The sequence below is a fragment of the Lytechinus variegatus genome, chromosome 1 (assembly GCF_018143015.1).
Source record: "Lytechinus variegatus isolate NC3 chromosome 1, Lvar_3.0, whole genome shotgun sequence".
In the NCBI taxonomy this organism is placed as follows: domain Eukaryota; kingdom Metazoa; phylum Echinodermata; class Echinoidea; order Temnopleuroida; family Toxopneustidae; genus Lytechinus; species Lytechinus variegatus.
This window is the reverse complement of record NC_054740.1, coordinates 14,671,800-14,694,006: the sequence shown is the minus strand read 5'-3', so window position 1 is coordinate 14,694,006 and position 22,207 is coordinate 14,671,800. Positions and strand designations below refer to the sequence as shown.

At 37.5% G+C, this 22,207-nt stretch overlaps 1 protein-coding gene across 2 annotated transcripts in view; it reads left to right on the top strand.

The window, feature by feature from the left end:
• Positions 1 to 377: 377 nt before the first annotated feature.
• LOC121406915 (sushi domain-containing protein 2-like) overlaps positions 378 to 22,207 on the top strand; it is a 32,120-nt gene continuing 10,290 nt past the window's right edge. For both annotated transcript variants that reach the window (XM_041597792.1, XM_041597800.1), the window contains exons 1-11: positions 378 to 772; positions 5,795 to 5,925; positions 6,615 to 6,932; positions 8,442 to 8,594; positions 14,383 to 14,548; positions 15,106 to 15,372; positions 16,009 to 16,354; positions 17,039 to 17,335; positions 19,864 to 20,153; positions 20,493 to 20,648; positions 21,689 to 21,856. In XM_041597792.1, coding sequence (XP_041453726.1) covers positions 697 to 772; positions 5,795 to 5,925; positions 6,615 to 6,932; positions 8,442 to 8,594; positions 14,383 to 14,548; positions 15,106 to 15,372; positions 16,009 to 16,354; positions 17,039 to 17,335; positions 19,864 to 20,153; positions 20,493 to 20,648; positions 21,689 to 21,856 — 2,368 coding nt within the window. In that variant the 5' untranslated portion in view covers positions 378 to 696. The remainder of the gene's footprint in view (positions 773 to 5,794; positions 5,926 to 6,614; positions 6,933 to 8,441; positions 8,595 to 14,382; positions 14,549 to 15,105; positions 15,373 to 16,008; positions 16,355 to 17,038; positions 17,336 to 19,863; positions 20,154 to 20,492; positions 20,649 to 21,688; positions 21,857 to 22,207) is intronic.

Genomic DNA, 22,207 nt, shown 5'->3' with positions numbered 1-22,207 from the left:
ACTGTTCCAAAACTGAATTCGTCCCACACGTCCATCATACAAAGACTTAACGCCTGGGTTGTGTGATAATGCCATTTGAAATTTTGAGCCCCTTCCCCCCAGCCCTCTTCTAGTTTATGGCTGACAGACATACTACAATGTTTCAAAATTCGCCTGTTCTTGGTTTTCCCATGACCATCATACACAAACCTAAAGCCTCAGTTAAGTAACAATACATTTGAATATTGTACCCAGCAATCAATAAAATCTTTTGTGATGAAAGAAAAGAGGCCTTTAAAATTTTACAGCATGCATATGAGAGCGCCCGCTAACGGTCCTACTCCTACCGCATTAACTAAATAAGAATAGCATTACAGTTATTCATTTCGCCCGAGTGTATCAGTCTCAGTAAACCAGTGGACTGCATGAAGAGTCGGAATTAATTCTTTTACAGGTGCACTGCAGAACTCCACCTGATTATATTAATGGATAAGTGCAGGTCAACGTTACAATGAGGACATTAAACTTTGCAAATGATTGTCCTTAGACTGAGAAGGTTATGGTGGGCCTATAGCGTGAAACCATCACTTACAAGAAAACTGAGCTTATATCTGAAATATCTCTTGATCGTTAATGTTGGAGAAAAAGAGGAACTGTATTTCAAAGACTCCGAAGGATTCATATTTAGGAGAATGGTCTGAATGATTTTTGGTGGAAATGGAATTGGTAGGAATACGCATTACTTTGGTGTACTTTTGGATGACGTCTTTTGCTAGGATGTCATACCAAGCAGGTAGGTGTGCTAAGGATTTACAGATGGTATGGTTAATTTTTGAATTGCTTCTATTTTTTTACTCGTGTTTTTTTTCTTCCAATGAGATACACATGCTAGGGATGACCTCCCCATATTGATCATTGGGATTTTTTCCTTTGAAAAAAAAACTAAATAGGAAAAAGTTCTTAAACAAAGTAGTTCGGAAGATGAACTCTTTACTCTTATTTTCATGGAGAAAAAATACCATTCTCCTTAGGTCATCTAGCCCCACTGACGTACAGATCTGTTTGGGGAGCTTGTGGGCATGGACCTCCAAAATTTTCAAGACCAAGATAAAAATGGAGAAAGAGAAAGAAAAGGAAACTGGATGAAATATTGTTTTCTGAATATAACATCAAAATCTATTACAATATTGTAAAACATGTCTGCCCCCTCAAAATTTTGGTCACATTACGCTACTTAAGTCCCCCCCCCCTTTAAATGACTTAAGAACGTCACCGGATACCTAAAATACAGCACAATAAAAACCAAAATGTTATATCAATAATTGAAAAGTTGGAGGAGCGACAACCTGCCCGTGCCCCCCCCCCCCTTGAGAAGCACCATTAAAATTTGTAATGTAAAATACCGTTAAAACAGAAGTGTGCCCCCCCCCCTGAAAGTGAAGAACTTTTTTTTGCTTGTCATTTTTTTACGTGGACGAAATACCTTAATTGTTGGTTAAGAACCTTTTTTCCTTGCTTGTCAAATTCCTGCCCCATCCCTTGAAAATTCTGGATCCGCCCCTGCACGGTGCTATGTCTGGCAATCCGGTACCAAACTCTCTGGTTGTCGGAAAATTTTAGTGAAGAGGTTTATTATTTTCATGTGTTTGGAAAAAAAGGCGAGGGAAGATGGATAAAAAATGTGATTGTATTTCGTTTCATTTTGTCAACCCCTTGCAGGAGTGACATGTATTGTTTTAGAGTGAATATTTTTATTGATATTCATCTCTCTTGAAATAATTCATAAAACGTGGGTGAATTTCATTCATTTTCAGTACTTTGTGGCACCGGAGATTGTGAAAACAAATTAATGATCATTTGTGTGGAAAACTTACCATTTTACGTTTCTAGTTCATACTATTTCAATCGTATTGAATTATGGAAAACTAGAATTACGTAATTTACACTATCATTATATTCGTCATATTGATACGGGCGAATTCAACAAAAACAAACTGTGACGCTTGTTTGACTCTTTTCCACACAGACAGTGACTACATCCACTGGGCGTGTTACAAATAATTTATTTGCAATCGATTGCAAATATTACAATTTATCGATCTTAACTACAACAACTACACTTGCAAATTTGCGATCAATTACAACATTGCGATTGATTACGGTTCACAAAATATATTTGCGCTTGATTACAAATTTCGTGAAAGACGTCCTAAAATGCTTACCACGCGAACAGGTGCACTGCGGTCAGCCTTGTGAGTTTTATTCACACCCATCCCCTATCAATTGCTGGAAAATTATCTCTATTGTATTGCGTTGATGATGATTGATTAAAGTTGGTATTGTTGATTGTAAATATATTCATATTGAATATTCTAACTGAAATGTCTGAGCAAAGAAAACCTATTAATTGGGCTTGTCGGAATTAGGTTAGGCCTTTGAATGAATTACAAATTGCTATATGATAATTGATAATAATATAGGTGATATTACTGTATTTCCACGATTGTTATTGTCATTATGTTTATTGTTAAGATAATCATAAGTGGTAGTATCAGTTATTACTTGTTAGTACAGTCATTACAGTTATTTTCATTTTCATCGTTATCATTAGCAACAACAAATGCATCGACATCATTTTCATTATCATCATTATTGTTATCATCAACATCATTCTATTATTGTATAAGTATTATCATTATCATCATTATAATTGCTGCTTGCGTATATATATAATGATGATGATGATGACGATGATACAATGATATCTGTATATGTATATGTATATGTATATATATATATATATATATATATATATATATATATATATATATAATATATATATATATATATACATATACATATATATAGTACAAAAATTAATGTATTATTATTATTATTATTAATATAAGTCATAGTAGTAGTAGTAGTATTAGTAGTAGTAGTAGTAGTAGTATAGTAGTAGTAGTAGTAGTAGCAGTAGCAGTAGTAGTATCTAGTAGTACTAAGTAGTAGTAGTAGTAGTAGTAGTATAGTAGTAGTAGTAGTAGTAGTAGTAGTAGTAGTAGTAGTATGTAGTAGTAGTAGTAGTAGTAGCAGTAGCAGTAGTAGTATATAGTAGTACTATGTAGTAGTAGTAGTAGTAGTAGTAGTATTAAGTAGCATATCAGTCGAATTATTATCATCACTTATCATTATCATAAAATTATTATTATTATTATAATCATCATCATCATCATTATTATTATTATTATTGTTATTTATCATTGTCATCACTTATCATCATTACTATTATCCAGACCTATCCTATTCTTGTAAGCCTCTGACAATTATAATCGGTCGAACAGTGTCACGCTACTTCTGGTCTTTTGTAATGTACATAATAAGGAATTGAAAAAAAAGTATAAAAGTAGATACAGAGAATTAAAAAAATATGCATACATGGCATACTGTGCAAAGGCGATTGAATGAAAGTAGATAATGATGATTGTTGAAATGATATACAATAAAAGAATAAAGGATGAACTAAAACGGTAAAATTATATATCATATATAACATTTTTTAAGTAACAAGTAACAATAAACAACACTGTTTAAGGGTGAAAGGGAATGCAAAATCCCCCCCTACAGATGAAACTGAATCAAATTAAAGAATTTTAAAAAGACGTCCAAATGAAATGACCGAATTCAATTTGACAGATCAAAACAAAACGATTTCTATTCACTTTCTGTCTGTCTGAACCCCCCCCCCTCCGCCTAATTTCTCGATCCCATGTCTCCAAACTGTAATTATGTACGAAATACATCACAGTGATATTAAATTTTTGCCTCTCTAATATACTGCAATAACAGATCGAACTTTCTTTTGTTCTTGAGCCGTCCCAGCTGTTTTTGTTTCGTTTTGAAGAATACCACACCTCCAAATCACGTTCGAAGAATACAGATTTTTGCCCTTGTTATTACGACCTTCAGTGATTTTACTCTTTTGTTATTTCTGATACGTTTTCGTTTCATTTTGGGAGGCACAGTCTGATCAGTGATTTAGATGCTTTACATCATTTTGCATAACGCGGGAAATTTGTTGTCTATGAATGCTCTTTAAACAGTATACATTCAAACTGCTCATTCTTATACTCAACACTTGGATCATATTCATTTCAGCGTGTGCGACAGTATTTTCTTTCTTGATCTATGAATTCATGTGGATTCTTAATACACATATAATTATATTGCAAATCATTATTTTAAGCGTGTTATTTTATATTTAAAAAAGTGTTAAGGTTTTTATTGAGTGTCGCAAAGTGATGTTTACTTTTGACATGTCAGATTTCTAATGAGCCCCCAAAATCTAGGAGGCTAAAAATCGCGTAAAGGGCATCGCTTGTGAACAGTCGTGAGAGAGCAAAGCGAGCGATCAAAAATTCAACTTTTCAATACAAAACGTGTGGCATTATATAGATCTTTCGTTTTATGGGTTTTTTCTTCCCATTCCACCTACCTATTTCCCCCTTTCCCCCTCTCCCCCTTTTTTCATTATACGAAAATTCATAAGGGGTAATCACATATACCCAATCTCCTGTGGCACTAGCATTTCAGGAATCTACATCCTTCAGGTTCGCCTTCCTTGTATGGTTATCGCCCCAGGAATGTCGAAATTGTATTTTAAAAAAAACACATTACGTTTCAATACAGTTCTTCAAAGCACTCTCCGTGAACCCTTAAAAGAAAATATGTTGTTTTTTTTTCTTTTACCCCAAGGTGAAGAATTGTCAATGCTATCATAATGAAAACGACAGTGCACACAGATAACTTTTTTTCTTTATGGTTACATTTTTGCAAAAGTAAAACATAAAGTAAACCGAAACGAAAAGTTGCTATTCATGGGTACCCCTGACCGAGATATTTATGACTTCTTACGGGCCTTACAAACAGGAACGCATCTTGGGCCCCGTCTTGCAAAGAATTACCATTGATCCAATCAACCAAAACTATCAAAAGCCAGCAACGTAAACATCTAAAATACAAGTTTAGACAAAATGTTTTCTAGATATGACGTATATTCATACAGACACTGTCTTCTTGACAATTCAGTATGCTTCTCTTTGCTTTCAGAGGACATTGTACAAATTTCCTAAAGAACAAAATTATGACATTGATGGAGTTCCATACATGTACTTGAGGTTGATCGGATCAATCGTAAGTCTTTGTAAGACTGGTGGGTGTTTTATAAAGCTGATCGTAAGTTACGAGCGACTGTATGACCGACTGGTGCTCATTTCTTAGCAGCTAAATCGAAACAAATTGTGAAAATTTGGTGAGTATAATTTACTACAAGAAAGGATAACCAGTCTTTCGAAAAGTCGATATGAACTGGCAAGTGGCACTCAATCACTTTATGAAAAAATAAACTGGGGATGAAGGTTCTTAAGCAACATTTACAAAATACTTCAAAAAAGTCTAGAGCACTCAATGAATCGATAAACTTATCATGCAAAATGACGAGGACAAGTTTGAAAAAAAAATTAATTCACCTTGGAAAATAAGATTATACTGCCAGAAAAGATGGTAACAACAAAGGCAGCTATGAACATGGACCTCGGGATCGGGGAGGGGGGGGGGGCTGGGGTGGCTCAACCCCCCCTCCCACACACACTTTTTTTTCAAAAACCGTGTACAAAAACTTAAAAATGACCGTTTGATTGTGATTTTTTGCATAGTCAGCAGCCTCCCCCCCCCCTCATTTTCAAAACCGTTTCGCGGGCCCTGATGAAATGGAATGGTTAATGATTATGTTTATCCTTTCCTTTTCTCAACTCAGAAAATGTTCTTTATCCATTTGGGCCATCTGAGGGGGACACGAAGCTACCAAGCAACGATGATGGTGATTCCGGAAAAATCAAACTCGATTTGAAATTTCCATATTTTGATGAAGATCACGCCTCATTAATAGTACGTATTACAATTTAACTTTACACATCGAATATCGTCTGTTTTAAAGGGATGCTCCTGATGGGGCGTTTCATCAACATTTCCGTCAGGTCTAACAACTTTCCTTGAGTATGACTGGCTGAGATGCACTTGTACCATAGTAAATGTCTGATAAAACAGCACGTGTCAGATAAAACGTCTGACAGGTCCTTTCATAAAATGCTCCCTTGATTTAAAATCATGCGATTTGGACGGATAGAGTAAAAAAAAAACACACACACTTAATTGCAATTTCATCAACTTGATTTGGACGAGATCTAGATTTGGACAAAAGTTGTGACAAGTCATTATATTTTTTCAAAAATTTAGATGAAACATTTTTATGAATATCCTCATTATGAGTGAGATGATGCGATGGTGTTATCTCCCCACTCATATTTTTTGTATCTCATTGCATGAAAGAGTGTTTATTTAAACTTTCTCCACCGGAATGTAAAAAGTCGAAATTAATTGCGGAAACATGTTTCTACAAAAAAGGTAAACCTGTTTTTACATAAATCTATGAAATATTAAAGAATGTTTATATCATAATAAAGTAAGAAAAAGGCAGCTGGGGGAAATGACATCGGTCCACGGGTGTCTTAAAGTAACAATAGTGACGTCATCGACTAAATGTCCCCATTTCAATCTTTGATATTTCATTTTCCAAGGTCAACACGAACGGCATCATCTCGTTCATCAAGAACGTCTCCCAGTACACACCCGACGTCTTCCCCCTCGACGACGACCGCCGTATCATCGCTCCTTATTGGGCCGACGTCGACACGTCAGGTCCCCGTGGTGAAAATGGCAAGGTCTGGTACCGTCAGACTACGAACGACACGTCATTCCTGCAGAACCTCACGGATCAGATCGGGAGCATCTTCCGAGTGGAGTTCAGGTTTCGCCCTTTCGTTGCCAAGTTCGCCTTTGTGGCCACATGGGAGAACGTTACATTTTATTCCATCAGCGGCGGCGCTGCTTTAAAGGTGAATACTTTTTTTAGCAGATTTAGGGGGGATTAGGGGTTTAAACCCCCAACTTTTGCCCCCTATAATAGTGTGGGATCACACTATCAAACTCCCCTCTTACCAAAAAGCGAGATCCGCAACTGCTTAGTGATCTTTGAAATGAAGAGGAAATCATTTTTATTGTTTTGATAGGCATTTTTTTTCACAGAATATAATACAGTCCATATTGCCAGCCACAACTGCGTTTTAGCGACATGTCTATTCACTTTTTGCTGCAACATCTTTGAGAAATTTACGACAGTAATAATCACATGACTTAAAGTAAACTAATAATTTTGAATTTCCTTAATGTGAAGAAATGCAAAATCAGTGTGTTTTTATTTTTGCCTCATGAGCACATGATCAGAGGGCCCTATAAAAACCATGACATTACAATTTCAATTATCATCATGATGACAAGTCTCTCTAATGAAAATTTGGCATCTTCCGATTCGCTTTCAAAATATATTGGGTGAACATTTATAGGCCTATCTATTTTTTTAAATAGTTTAAAATATTTTAAACTATTTATCATATACATATGTATTATTCATTATAACTATGAGAAAATGGTAATCTGCAAATGAATGGAGAATGGGCCAGTGTCATTAAAATTGTAAAAATGAATAAAGCAATTTCATCTGACTAAAAATGTTGTCAACAGTCAGCATTGCTTTGCATTACATCTAGAATTTCCCCGTCCATTGTTTTGTTAGGGGTAGCCTTAGAATGTATGTTTTGCTTGCATTCGGGTATAAACTTGAAAGCTTATATATATTGACCCCCTTATTTTTTACCATGATTTTCGAGCAAACACGACAGATCGGCATCCATTTTTATTCCCATATTGTAGGCCTTGTATTGTTTACTTTAATGATATTTTATACTGAGTGAGCAGTCCACAATATCGGTCAGCAAAAAGAAGATTCTTGGACGGTAATTGAGTGCGCTATTATGGATGGCATTTTATAGGTCGCTTGTTAATCTGGATAAATTCGAAAGTCTCGTGATAGTGTGTGATTGGGGACGATGTGTGAGTGTGTGGGGAGTGGGGGTGAGTGTGTGTGTGTGTGTGAGCATCTGTGTATCATGGTAGGTTATTTTGAATTAAATCTGATACAAATATTTGAAAGTGGTGAGATGGTATTTGATGGGGTGTAAGAGTGTGTGGGCTTGTACGTGGTGTGTGTGTGAGTGTGTGTATGAGAGAATGGGATAGTTAGGGAGAGAGAGAGAATGAGAGGGGAAGATTATATTGTAGTACTATCGAACGTAATAAGAATGTTGAAAGGATTATGCTTTTATCTGTCATGTCTATGGGGAAATACATTTGAATTTGAAATTGATTTATAGAGAGCAAGAAAACTTATTATTAACAAAACGATGAAGATTGAATGATTGAAGATAAATATTAGGAAAATGACCCAGATTATTGCCCCTGCGTGTATTTCATACTTTTGTCCTCCTGTCCTGTTACCGTGCCAACAGACCAATACATTTCAGGCCGTGCTGGTGTCTGATGGCGACTATTCTTTTACAATATTCAACTACGAGAAACTCGAGTGGACAACTGGGAGCTCGAGCTTCGGTGATAAAGGGACAGGGCTCGCTGGAAACAGTTCAGTAGCAGTAGCAGCGCAGGTGAGTAATACACATGGCGTTGAGATTGGGGGTGGGGGGCAATAAACCCCCCCCCTTAAAATGTAATATTATCTGAATATTATGCAAAATTCAGTGGGGGGGGGCAATAAAATTCCCCCCCCTAAAAATGTAATATTATCTGAATATTATGCAAAATTCTATCAAAAGGTTACATTCTTCTGAAAGTTTTTTTTTAATCTCGCTCGCTTCACTCACACGCATTTTTTAATTATATATTTTTTTTACATTTAATGTTGCCAAATACGCCATGTTTTTCCCCTCAAAAGAGTTGTTTCATTACTGGTAATGGGGAGGGGGGATGATCCCTGTTTGAAAGAAAACAGTGTTACACAGTAAGTTCAATTAGTGTAAAGACTGGCCACCTCGACAGTGTGACTATTCACATCGTTTTCACATGGTGGACTAATAGGTGAATGTGTGTACATGCAGTGTAAAGCCGATTTCACATTCCACACTGTGGCTCACACGGTTACACTTCGTAATTCCGAAGCTTCGTAATTCCGAAGGTTCTTTATTCCGAAGGTTCGTAATTCCGAAACACGTAAATTGCCTATACCTCGATGTTCGTTAATCCGAAAACGAAAAAAGGTTCGTTAATCCGAACATTTGTGGCGTAATTCCGACGATTCGTTATTCCGAAGGTTCGATAATCCGAAAACGAAATAAGGTTCGTTGTTCCGAAGGTTCGTTAATCCGAAAACGAAATAAGGTTCGTTGTTCCGAAGGTTCGTTAATCCGAAAACGAAAAAAGGTTCGTTGTTCCGAAGGTTCGTTGATCCGAAAACGAAATAAGGTTCGTTTTTCCGAAGGTTCGTTAATCCGAAAACGAAATAAGGTTCGTTTTTCCGAAGGTTCGTTAATCCGAAAACGAAATAAGGTTCGTTAATCCGAAAACAAAAAAGGTTCGTTAATCCGAAAACAAAATAAGGTTCGTTAATCCGAAAACAAAATAAGGTTCGTTAATCCGAAAAATGAAAACCGGGAAAGCAGAGGCAGAGGCAAGGGGAGGGGGGCGGGGGACACTGTTGCCGTTCAATTATTGAGGATGGGAAGGCAAGGGCGGCCGAACGAATTTTCGTTGGGGGTAAAGCCAAAAAATGAAACTCATACGTCAAAATGGGCACTTTGGTGATATTTTCACCTTAAGATTATCATCTGCTTGAAGTCATTGTGTGTTTGATAGTGATTAAGTAGAGAAAAACTTTTTTTGAAGTGACTTCTTATTATGGCAAAATGTATATTTAGGCTTTATTTTTCGGGAGAGAGTATAATGAGCGAGCGGCTTGATGGTAAAACAAATTCAAAGGTGAAGTTGTATAACGTTTTTTGTGGTCAATTATTCTTAAAATGGCATTATTGCGAGGTGTTGCGAGCGTGAATCACAAGCTAAAACTTTAGGTTATTTCAATAAAAAATGAAAATTAGTTTTTAAAAATCCGAGCAGATTTCTGCTGTCATTAAAAAGATGTGCATCTAACTAAAGAATTAACTCGAGCGCAAAACGCGAGCTTAAACATACTGACCAGAAAAGGAACCTGTTAAAGAAACCATTTAGTGACCTCTTTATAGGATGCATATTTCACCAATCGAATGAGAGTGCGAAGCGCAAGCTGAAAATTTTAAATATTCCAGCCTGAAAACTTAACTTAACTTGTATACTTTAAAAAGAGTTTTATTTCGGAAAAAAACATGAAAAACGGCATATTTATTTTTGAAAAAGGAACTTTCCCATTTTGGAAAATATTAATTCCCCTGTTTTTTATTTCATTTTTGATGCCCCCTGCCTCCCTCCCGGCGGATCCAACTTTCGTCAAATAGAGGGGGGGGGGGGGCAATTTTTTAAGCCATATTTTCCTTGATCGGCAGTTTAAAGTTGATTTTTGTTTGTTTCTTTGAAAGAGTAGTCCTAACAGTCAATAATTAGCTTTATCCTTATAAAATAAAGTAAATATGTAATAACATGATAAACCCTTTTTAAATAATGCGAGCGCAAGCTATATTTTTTTTAATATGATGGGCAATGTGTTTGTGATCTTCAAAGCGAGATGCCTATGTAACTAAATTTAGATAATAACTGCTAGCAAGAAGCGCGAACAGAATTTTTAAATATATAAGCTCTGACCTGATCTAAGGGGACATTTTAAGAACTTTTTGCAGTTAGCCATGAAGACGATGCGTGTTTTAACCAATGGCGGCGGAACGTTTTTTTTTTTGGGGGGTGGGGGGCAAAGCAAAAAAGGGGCCAATAGGGGCAATTTGGTGCAAACGGATATTTTCACCATTAGATTATCATCTGTGTGAAGAGGTTGTCTTGTAGTAACTAAATTGAGCACAATTTTTTAAGTGATCACTAAAGTTATATATTTACGTTTCATTTCTGCGAGCGTAGAGAGCAAGCGGTTTGGGGGAAAAAGTCAAATCTGAAGATGTAAAATTCACCTTTTTGGTCAATTACTGTTAAAAGGGCATCCTTGTGAGATGTTGCGAGCGAATCACGTGCTCAAACTTTTGGAAATTTCATGTGGGCCCAGAATGATAATATTGATATAGATATTATTTGCCCAGGGAAGCCACTTCAGTTCTGAAAACTATTCTCCCAGCTATTATTATTTTTTTTACAAGAACGCTTAGAATGTCCAGTTTTGAGGTTGGAAAATCGGAAAAATTTGGCTCACGTTTCTCGCTCGCATCAAGTATTGTTTATTGAGGAACTCATTCTATTCCTGGTTACAAAAAAGAAGTATGAAATGTCCAGTTTTCAGGTTTGAATATCACAAATTTTAAGCCTGCGGTTCGCGCTCTCATTATTTAGTTCGTGAGACATATATTCTATTCATGAGTCACTAAATGCAGTCCTTAAAAGATTACTTTCTGAGCCTGTTGCATAAAACTTTTTACCTGAGAAAACTCTGGTAAAAACTGAAAACTAAGGTTAGTCTGATTTCCGCCATTGACTTTAGCACAGGGCAAAAACTCCTGTAAAAACAACCTGAGTTTCTCAGGTAAAAAGTTTCATGCAACGGGCCCCAGGTCAGTATATAAACAAATTACAGCTCGCCCTCGCATTAATTCTTTTAGAAAGATACACATCTTTCTCACGATTACAAAAAAAATGCTCCGAATGCTCACTTCGCATCTTGTTACATGAAATGTCTACTAGTTTGAGCTTGCGATTCGCGCTTTCAACATCTCACAAGGATCATTTCTCGTATTATTTTTATTACCAGCAGAAGCTGTTATTAAAAATGACATCCCCTCCAATACAAATCCTATTATCTAGAGGTTGCTCGCACGCTTCCAACACACTTGATCCCCTGCATCTTTAATTAAACAATTTGCCTAGGCAGCAATTGCTCAGATAAAATCGAAATTAGCCTATGCTTGATCAGGGCGCCTATATTCTTAATGAAATACATGCTTTGGCCCCAACACACGCATGTATCATCGATCGTTATTACTATCATTGCATAATATCGTTTAATCTTGTAATGACAACATCGTTTTTGTTACCAAAATGAATTATTTTCATTTTCGGAAATACGAACCTTATTTAATTTTCGGATTAACGAACCTTATTTCGTTTTCGGATTAACGAACCTTATTTCGTTTTCGGATTAACGAACCTTATTTCGTTTTCGGATTAACGAACCTTCGGAATTACGAACCTTATTTCGTTTTCGGATTAACGAACCTTCGGAATTACGAACCTTATTTTGTTTTCGGATTAACGAACCTTCGGAATTACGAACCTTATTTCGTTTTCGGATAAACGAACCTTCGGAATTACGAACCTTATTTCGTTTTCGGATTGACGAACCTTCGGAATTACGAACCTTCGGAATTACGAACCTTCGGAAATACGAACCTTCGGAATAACCGAACCTTCGGAATTACGAAGCTTCGGAATTACGAATGTATGCGGGCTCACACAGTGGAACACAATTCTTTCCAGTAGGGGTATTATTTATCCGTATCAATCTACTTAAGAGTATAATAATGAAGCAATGATATATTGAATCTTCACAAATTGTGTTGGCATAACGACTTCTGTGAAAGGACTTGTTTGTTTGTTTATTTATATGCATGGCCGTAGGCAGATTTTTTTCCGGGGGACAAAAAAATTAACGTTTTTAAAACAAATATCTTTAGTCTTGCAAAATGCCAACCGCCAGCCAAATATATACGACAAAACCTCCCTATTCACAATACCTGTTAATTGATTGGTTTCAAACATTGATTTTGACCAAAGGTAAAGGTCATGTGATTGATTAATGCAAAGTCTGAATATAATTGTGCTTTGAAAATCCTGTTGTATACACTTTGACGTACACAAAGGGAAGCCACATTAATCAATGTGTCGCTTTTTAGTCCCACGAAACCCGGGCATATCCAAAGATATTAATTAACTTTCTACATACGAAGACTATTGTGTTTTCTTTAAATCAAGATGTACATATACTAATTTTGTTCTTTGCATTTACGACGAAATTATTATCATTATTATTCATTTATTCTTTAACAAGAAGGTATTCCATTTTTTCTCTATAAATGTATCAATCAAACAAATTTTCTTTGGGGTTGTGTTTTTTATGCAATCTGCTTTATAGCGACAACATTTCATCTCCTGTAAGATGTGAATTTTGTAATAATTTGGCAGTAGATCATTTTTGTGTGGAATGATATTTGTACCATTTATCTATGTAAAAATAACCAACATTATATGTGTTATATAGTAATGAAAAGTATAGATGAACTTAAACCAGTCGTAACTCATCTATTCAGAGATATGTGATAAGAGCTACACTCCACCTTGAACAGGGACTTTTAGATTAAGGGCATGTTACAGTCATGACAGTCAGTGGCGTAATCAACCAAACATTTAAGGGGACTAGATAATGTTGTATTGAGTAAAATCTATAAAAGGTTTCGCCATTTCTTATACAAAAATCCAATTTTGTGATAGATTTTGACACTCTTTGCAGTAAATATAAACATAATTCACTTTCTCTCTTTCCTTTTTTTTGTCATGATTTTTTTTTTTTGGGGGGGGTGTACGCCATTGGTTACAGTAACATAAAGTATCAAAAGAGTTACGAAGATGTAAATAAACGGTAATCAGATTGATTTGCGTTCAATATTAACATATCTGTAAAATCGTTCATATAACAAAACATTTCAAAACTTGAGATTTTCTTTAAAATCTTAAATGGGCGCCGCACATCACAACGTGAAAAGAGGACTAAGGAGAGATTTCTGACCACATTAAAAACATTAGGCATACAGTCTTAATACTTGATATTTCTTAAGGCGATGTATACGGAGTGATGAGGAGAGTTCATAGTTTTTTTTTTTTTTTTGCTCAGTGACGTGCAGAGGATTCAAGAACAGCTAGAGAAAATGTATTATCAAGTTCCCGCCATGACAAAGAGCATCCAAGAAGTCTTATCGAAAACTGGTGAATCGAAACAGCAGTTTCGTCCTAGACTCTGGACAAACTACCGGTTCGCAAATTTTCGACAAAGACCTCCCAGCTGCGCTTTGTCATTTGACCGGCATTTTCAATACACATACTTGAACCCTCTGTACGTCTCCGAGTGAAAATCACCTTTTTTATTTTTATTTATTTATTACATCTTATTTTACCAGGGTGACTCTGCCAGTGGTTCAAACACTGTTATACTTAGAGGCCCTGGGCACTATAAGAAACGGAGCCTATCGGGAAAATGGACTAATAACCGAGTTTCCCCCCCCCCCCCTCCTGCAATAGGTCGGTTTCAATGCCGGTGATGGTAGTAACTACTATTCGGTACCCGGGTCCAGAACCGATGCGATCCTTGAGATAAGTCAAACCAGTAACATCCTGGTTCCAGGTAGATGGGTCTTCAGAATCGACGGCAAGTCCGTAGAGGCTGGAGGATGCAGGGAAGATACTGGTAAGAATTTTTTAAATAAAAAAATCTTAACTTTGTTTCGGAAGCCTTCTTGCTGTCTTCTAATATTCTTATAATAATCGAGAGGTACAAATCAATGAGCAAAACTATAAAACTATAAACCTTAAAAATGTCGATACATAAGAAAGACATAAGAGCTTCTCGCATACGACGTCACAAAATTCAGTTTAAAAAATCCGTACCTCTGCTAATTTTCAAATGGATTCTGATTAATCGTTTATTTAATTTATCCCAATTATGTTTTTGAGGATGACGTCATGATGTAACGTCATGGTGGATTTATGTCAAATCCGATGAATATGATTCTTTTTTTAACACAGCTTTTTGTCCCATGGCCTCTTTAATCAAGGACTAATAATTTACGGTTCCTATGCCATCACAGAAACTACCATGGTAATAGGGCTCGGTAGTCAATCAAAAATCATGGTTTCCATAATAGTGACAAAGTTACTATTGTTGTAAGTTTTTATGAAACAGGACCCACATGATTACAATTAAAGAGGAAGAAAATTTTTCACCCTCATCTTGTTAATCTTTAGCAAATGCGGCTCAACTTCAGATCTCCCCTCAACAAGTGAGCATGCTCGGGGGCGACGTCCTATCGATATCAGGGCCCTGCTTCCAGAGCACGAACATCATCCTTTGCCGCATAGAAGACGTGGTGATAGAGGCCATTTACGATCCCGAGACAGACCCGTTCACAGTTAGGTGTCCATCCCCTCTGTTTATGCGAGTGGGACCATCTAAAGTGATGTTGTCCAGGGATGGCGGTGGGTCCTACAACTACACTGGGCATGTCTCAGTAGGTGAGTACTGTGGTACCACAAATCATTATCAGGGGCTGCGCAAGCGGGGGGGGGGGGGGTGCTGGGGGGGCTTCAGCCCCCATCTTTTTTTCCAAAACCGTGTACAAAAACGTAAAAATTACCATAGGATTGTGATTTTTTACATGGTCCGTCCCCTCCCCCCCCCACACACACTTTGAAAACCTTGAAAACGTTCTGCGGCCCCTGATTATTGAGGAGGTCGCGAGAGAGAAGGTGAGGGAGGGGTAGAGAGGGAGCGAGAGGGCCAGGGAGAGAGAGAACGTGAGAATTTTGTAGTTGGCAGTGGTAGTGGTAATACACAATTGGAAGAAAAGCAAGAAAACAAAACAAATAGAAGAAGAAATGGATGAAGGGGAGAAAAAGAGGAAGCAGAATAACAAAAGGAAGGAGAAGAAAAAAGGAGAAAGAAGACGGAAAGGAAGGAGAAGGTGATGACGCAGAAGCAAAAGTAGAAGACAAGGTAAAGAAGAAGACAACTGGAGAAGAAATTTCGTTTAAATATCATTTTAATTCAAATATAAAGATATATTTTAATTCAGTCATCTGAAATGTAATTTCTAAATATTTTTCTTATTTCACCCATTTTGTTTCTCTTTCTTCCATTTACACATCAAGTCGGTCTTGACAGGATCGAGCCAGCTATTAGATCATATCAGATGGCTGATGACATCATCAGCTTGACGTGGAACACCGAAGGGTTTCCCAGTCCCGACTCCAGGGCTCAAGACATCTATATCGACATTCTTCTGTACTTTTATAAGGAAGATACGACAACGGGACTCGTGCAACTTGCCCCGGCGCGCCAAAGCGCCATCCGAAAAAACACCAGACTTGACAATGATCGGATGCTCTTGTCGACAATGGAAATTTCTGATGTTGCAAGAGAAAGAGAAAGTGACGTCAGCGTTGGCATTTTCCGCATCACCGAAGCGAATGAAGTGAAACTCAACATGTCAAATAGGTCAGTATTTCACTCCACCACCAGTGGAAAATCATAAATGAATGCATACAAAATAAGATAAAACATGACTGAATTTGAATTTCAAATAAGGAATTTTCTTAATTCTCAATTTTTGCTTCCTCCTTCTCCTCCTGATCCTTTTCCACATCTTCTTCTCCATCTTCTTTAACCGCTCCCTCCTCCTCTTCGTCCTCCCTCTCGTTTCTGCACAAATCTTGATCAGCAAGATCTTGGGTGCGTTTCGCGAAAGAACTTGAAGGATATTTATCCGATAATTATCAAGCACATGTGTTTCTCGGCCAATCAAAACTTGTCAGACAACCAATACTGATAAAGCATCCCTTTCTCTCCTTGCTTTGTTATAAGTATCAAGATTGTAGGCAGTATATATGGCCAATCATCACACTAGGAAGGTATCCATCAGCAGGTGAAATCTTATTCATACTAATCTCAAAATTTTGGCTGAGAAAACCACCATTATTCCAGTGTTAGAAATGGATATTCTGACTCTGTTAAGACGAAGCACACATACCCATTAGACAAAAAAGAGAATCTTTCCACAAGGAAGAGATGGGTACTGTATTACCGTATTACCATCCTTTTTGTGATGCATGTATTGTTCGCTGTCCTTGACATTCTGACCATCGATGTTCGTCGGACGTCGTTTCTTTTCATTACATTCAGATGGGTTGATGGAAACCTGGATATCATGAATATGGAAACCCCGATAGCCGCCATGTGGTCGTTGCCTTTTAACCTCAACCCGGACTCCAGCACGTCGGAAGCAAGCTGGTGCAGTAAATGGGCGTCCGACCAAATCCCCCCGTCTACCGACAACGCCCCGCCTTGCCCTTGTCTACTTCAGCAGGCTCTGGCAGATATCGGCGGGTTCGAAGACTACCCGTGGTGTGATCATCGCTTCCATGAGGAGTGTCCCTACCGTTGGGAAGCCAATCACTGTGTTAGAGCTAAGATAGCGAGGTGATTACACATTTCCTGTTTGAAAAAATCCGGGGGGGGGGGCCACTTACATTGACGAGTGGATATCATGCGCGACCAAAAAACACGTAAAAAGGATGTCTTTTTCACCTTAGGGCACGTTACGTACGTAACGTGATATGGGTGTCAAAAACACAAAAATAATGAAAAAAGGGTATCTATTTCGCTAGGAAAATTACGTGTTTAGGGTCGAATTTGCGGGGATGATAAAACAAAATTAAAATGTTTTATAAAATAATGATGTCCGTTTGCCCCAACACTTCGTGTTTAGAGTCCGATTTGCGCGAGGTGTAGAAGGTGGGGTCGTACAAAAACCAAATAAGGTAAAGCCGACGACCGAAGGACTCATAACAATAAAACATTCCTGTACTTGTTTAGGGGTTCATTTCAGGGAACATTTGCCAAGAGTATCGTTTTGTTTCCAATACTTGTTAAGGATAGGGTTTCACACGCCAATACTTGTTAAGGGGTGCATTTTCAGAATATCGAAATAACGTGTTTAGGGTGCTTTTCGAGACCCCAAAATGGTCGCGCATGGTATCCACTCGTGAATGGAAGTGGCCCCCCCCCCCCCCCGGGGGGAAATATAGTGTGTGACAGTGTTCACAGTGTGTATACGGTGTATCACAGTGTGTATACGGTGCATCACAGTGTGTATACATTGTATCATAGTTTGTACACTAGTTTCACAGTGTGTACACAATGTCACAGTATGCACCGTGTGTTCACAGTGTGTAAACATTGTGTTCAGTGTGAAAAATAGTGTGATCAGTGTGGAACACACTGTGAACCATTTTCACTTAGATAAACTGCTCAGATTTAACATTGTGAGCTTGATAATTGTGTTCAGGGTCCACTTTTTCACAAACTGTGAACGCTTGTACTCTGGAGGTGTCCACAGCGTATATCCTCACTTTATAAGTCGTTTAACATTGTAAATCACCTCTTCAGTGAATTACACACTATGTGATACCGTGATCTTTCGAACATGGTTGACCCTCCCTTTGTTACCTTTTAACAATTTTTATTTTAATGTATCTTTTTTTTTCTTGATTTTATACAAAATATTAGTTCCCTTTGCGAATTTCTCTCTGAACAGTTTGCCACGTATAGTAATTGTTGTCTTGTGTACGGTCCGCGTTAATCCAGTAGTGTTTCGTTCATGAATCTTTTGCAATCATCAAATTCAAATAAGATTGAGAAAGAGTGGAAGAGAGAAAGGAGAGAGAGGGGAAGGGTACTATAGGTACTCTTTCTCACACCTTGACATGAATTCACCTTGGAGTTATAACAGAAAGACCTCATTGATTCAGCTAAGCAGCATGCCTACTATCCCTTCATCATACCTCCCTTGAAAAATAGACGTATCATAATTATCTTGTTCCTGTTTATATACCATCAAGTATCGATTCATATATCCGTTTCTCATGTCCTTTCCTGTCGACCTATTTTATGTCTTGTACAGGGGCTGATCTAAGATTTTCCAAAGGGGGAGGGGGCACATTTTCCCGATGAAAATTTGGCAAGCAAAAAAAAGGGTCCTCACTTTCAAAAGGGGAGGAGGCAACACTGTGGTAAAAACGGTATATTTACGTTATAAATTGCCATTATGGCTCTCAAGGGGGGGGGGAGGGGTGCACGAGCCAGATCTGCCGTCCACCCTGGATCCGACAGAGTCTTGTATAGATCACTATTCTAAATTGACCCCTTTTCCGATTCGCTTGATTGAATGCCTGCTATTTGTAATACACTGTTACTGCTATCTACAGCTGATGTGAACATAGGCATACACCGTTTTTCGTTTAGGTCTCCTCCAAAACTCAAACTTCGCTGTACAGCTTCCCTGGAACGTGGATAACTAACTTTCTTGAATCTTGCAAATAATATATGACTGGTTAACCACTCGGATGCAGGGGGGGGGGGAAGTGGCACTCACGCATTACCAGCCATGTACAATTATGTTTCCTCACGCACTCAATATTTTCTCACGATCAAGTTCTGTAAAGAACAGAATCGATCTCTTTCATTAATTTGCATTATATTCTCTTTTCAAACGTCTTTATAGCAAAGTTTAATCGAAAACTATAGTTAAGTTTCCAAAACCTGGGTGAAAGATCATTTGTTTACTCATCCTCGAAGCTATGGAACAGCCTCCCTCATGACATCAAAAAGTGCTTGACTTCTGAAACTTTCAAAAATTACCTCAAAACATTTCTGTTCAATTCTTCTTATTTTTTTTATAATTTCCTAAAAAGCGCCTTGAGCACTCTACAGAGTGGATTTGGCGCGATATAAGTCTTAATTATTATTATTATTATTATTGTTAGTGTCATATTGTTTCATGAAAAATCGCATTATGAAATAAATGATAACAATAGTGGTTAAGGTAAGCTATTCCCGTTACTGAATCAGTATCGGAATTTAGAAACACTAGAGGTACGCAACGCCAATGGACAATACTATTAACAGATAGGGCGTTATCTTCTTTTGATGTGAACCTCGTCTTGCAGCTCTCGCGGTTATGGCCAGCTATGCTGCTATGGCTTCGATGGCAACATCCTACACCTCAACGACACTCCTGCTGGAGGATACACACAGAAGCATCACCACCGCGGCTTCCTGCCTCCAAGATTTCCTGGGAACATCCCCTACCTCTCCAACTACCTCTGGGATCGCATCCCATGGGAGGAATGCTGCGGGAAGACGCGGGATGGGACCGCAGAGGAGAGGGGACGGTGTGACCTCTTCAGGGGGAAGCGACCGTCGAGTGACTGCAAGGATTATAGGGCGCCGGCTGTTGGTATGTACCGACTGTATCTTTACGGGCTATGACCTTGATTCATAATCATGCGTGATATTATTTAAAAGCCTATAATTTTGTCATCTTCTTAAAATTTTCAAATCATTATTGTTACAGGCCTATACTATAAAACACGAATATGGTTATACCCAAATCTGTGTTAAAAACAAGTTTTGAAAGCGATGTTGACTTCTTTTACTATGAATAAATACATTTTAAACAAAACCTGAAAAACATTGAGAATTCTAACGCTACACTGTGCTATAGAACGAAAAAAACATTTTCAAATACAAATAACAATATTTAACACTTTAAATCCATTTCGATCTTTCGGAACAGGGGCTGTGTTCGGCGAGCCTCATTTCATTACATTCGATGGTAAGGACTACATCTTCAATGGCCATGGAGAGTACACGTTGGTCATGACCGATGATACCCAGCCACCAGACGGTCGAATCCAGGTTCAAGGTCGGCTGCAACAATTAGACGAGTATGGTAAGATTTAATTACTAATATAATACTTTTGAAGGTGTACATGCCTAGTATTTTTAGTGTCATCGTGGTGCTTTTGTTATGTGATGATAAGACATATCTCACATATTCAATATTATATCAATACACAATCAATACTTCTACAGGAAGTATACCAGCTCCAACTTTCATTAGAAAGTATCACTCATTCTTCCAGCTAAACTTCTGACGCACACACATTTTATGGGTTTCTTATTCACTACATTTCATGTTCCCCCTAAAAGGTCATTTCCCCCAATTCAGAGTAAAGTTATGATGTACAGATTGTTTTGGTCAAGCGTCCAAGTCTCCAAGGTTGACCAACACCTGTTTGGTTGTAAAGAGTCTAGACCAGACCAATATAAAAATTTTCCACTTCTGAACCCAAAGCAGATTACTTTAGAGATTAATTGTTCCAGCATACAGACAGAATAGAGATTGGAGTTTAGAGCTACAGAGAAGTATACTACGTCAGTTTGCACTATCTTCATCTTCAGAGTATAGTCACCATCAGACTTACTCATGTATTTATCATCATCATCAAGTCGGGCATCAAGTTACCATCTTTAATAAATATATATAAACTCTACATCTTGCATCGATTCGTCTCATCTTAAGTCTGGTTGAAAATAAAAGCGCAATCGATCCAACGATCCAACACAACACTTTTTTTTTCGTCGCCACACTAAGAATATTATTTGGAATTGGTTTGTGCCGCACTCGTACCAGGTTACAATTTATGCACCTGACGGGAATTATAGAATCATCCCGTTGCAATAAAAGTTTTTTTTTCAAGCGCATGACACGTTTGATGATAAATTTAAATGTAATATTATTGTCATTATTATTATTATATTTATTATTATCATTCTCATTATTTTTATTTATTATTGTCGTTACTACTACTACCACTACTACTACTATTAATACTACTACTACTACTACTACCACCACCACTACTACTACTACTACTACTTCTACCACTACTACTACTATTACTATTGTTATCATTACTCTGTCGACAGTTCGTGCTACTGGGTTGACGGCTGTAGCTGCCGGAAGTGATACCTCTTCCACAGTTCATGTGGAGCTGAATGACAGAAGAGAAATGGATGCGTGGATCAGAGCGGATGGAAGTGACGAGAGCTGGAACAACATCAACTTCATCAGGAGTAATTACTGGATGGATGATGGTAATGTGATTTAAGCCATATAATAAACTGAATTTTGATGGTGATAGGGACTGGGATGGTGATGATTGTGATGATGATGATGATGATGGTGGTGGTGGTGGTGGTAATGATGGTGTTAACATTTACATCTAATACTAATACATATTAAAACCCCAGGCTTATTGATGATGATTATGGTAATATTTACATAAAATACTACAATTTTAAATTCCAGGCTTCTTGAAGATTTTGCCGATGATGATGTTAATGAAGATGATAATAATAATGATGATGATAAATAATAATACCAGAAAAGTTGATAATGATCATAATAATGGAAAAGGCCATAAAAGCAGTGATAAAGAATCTTAA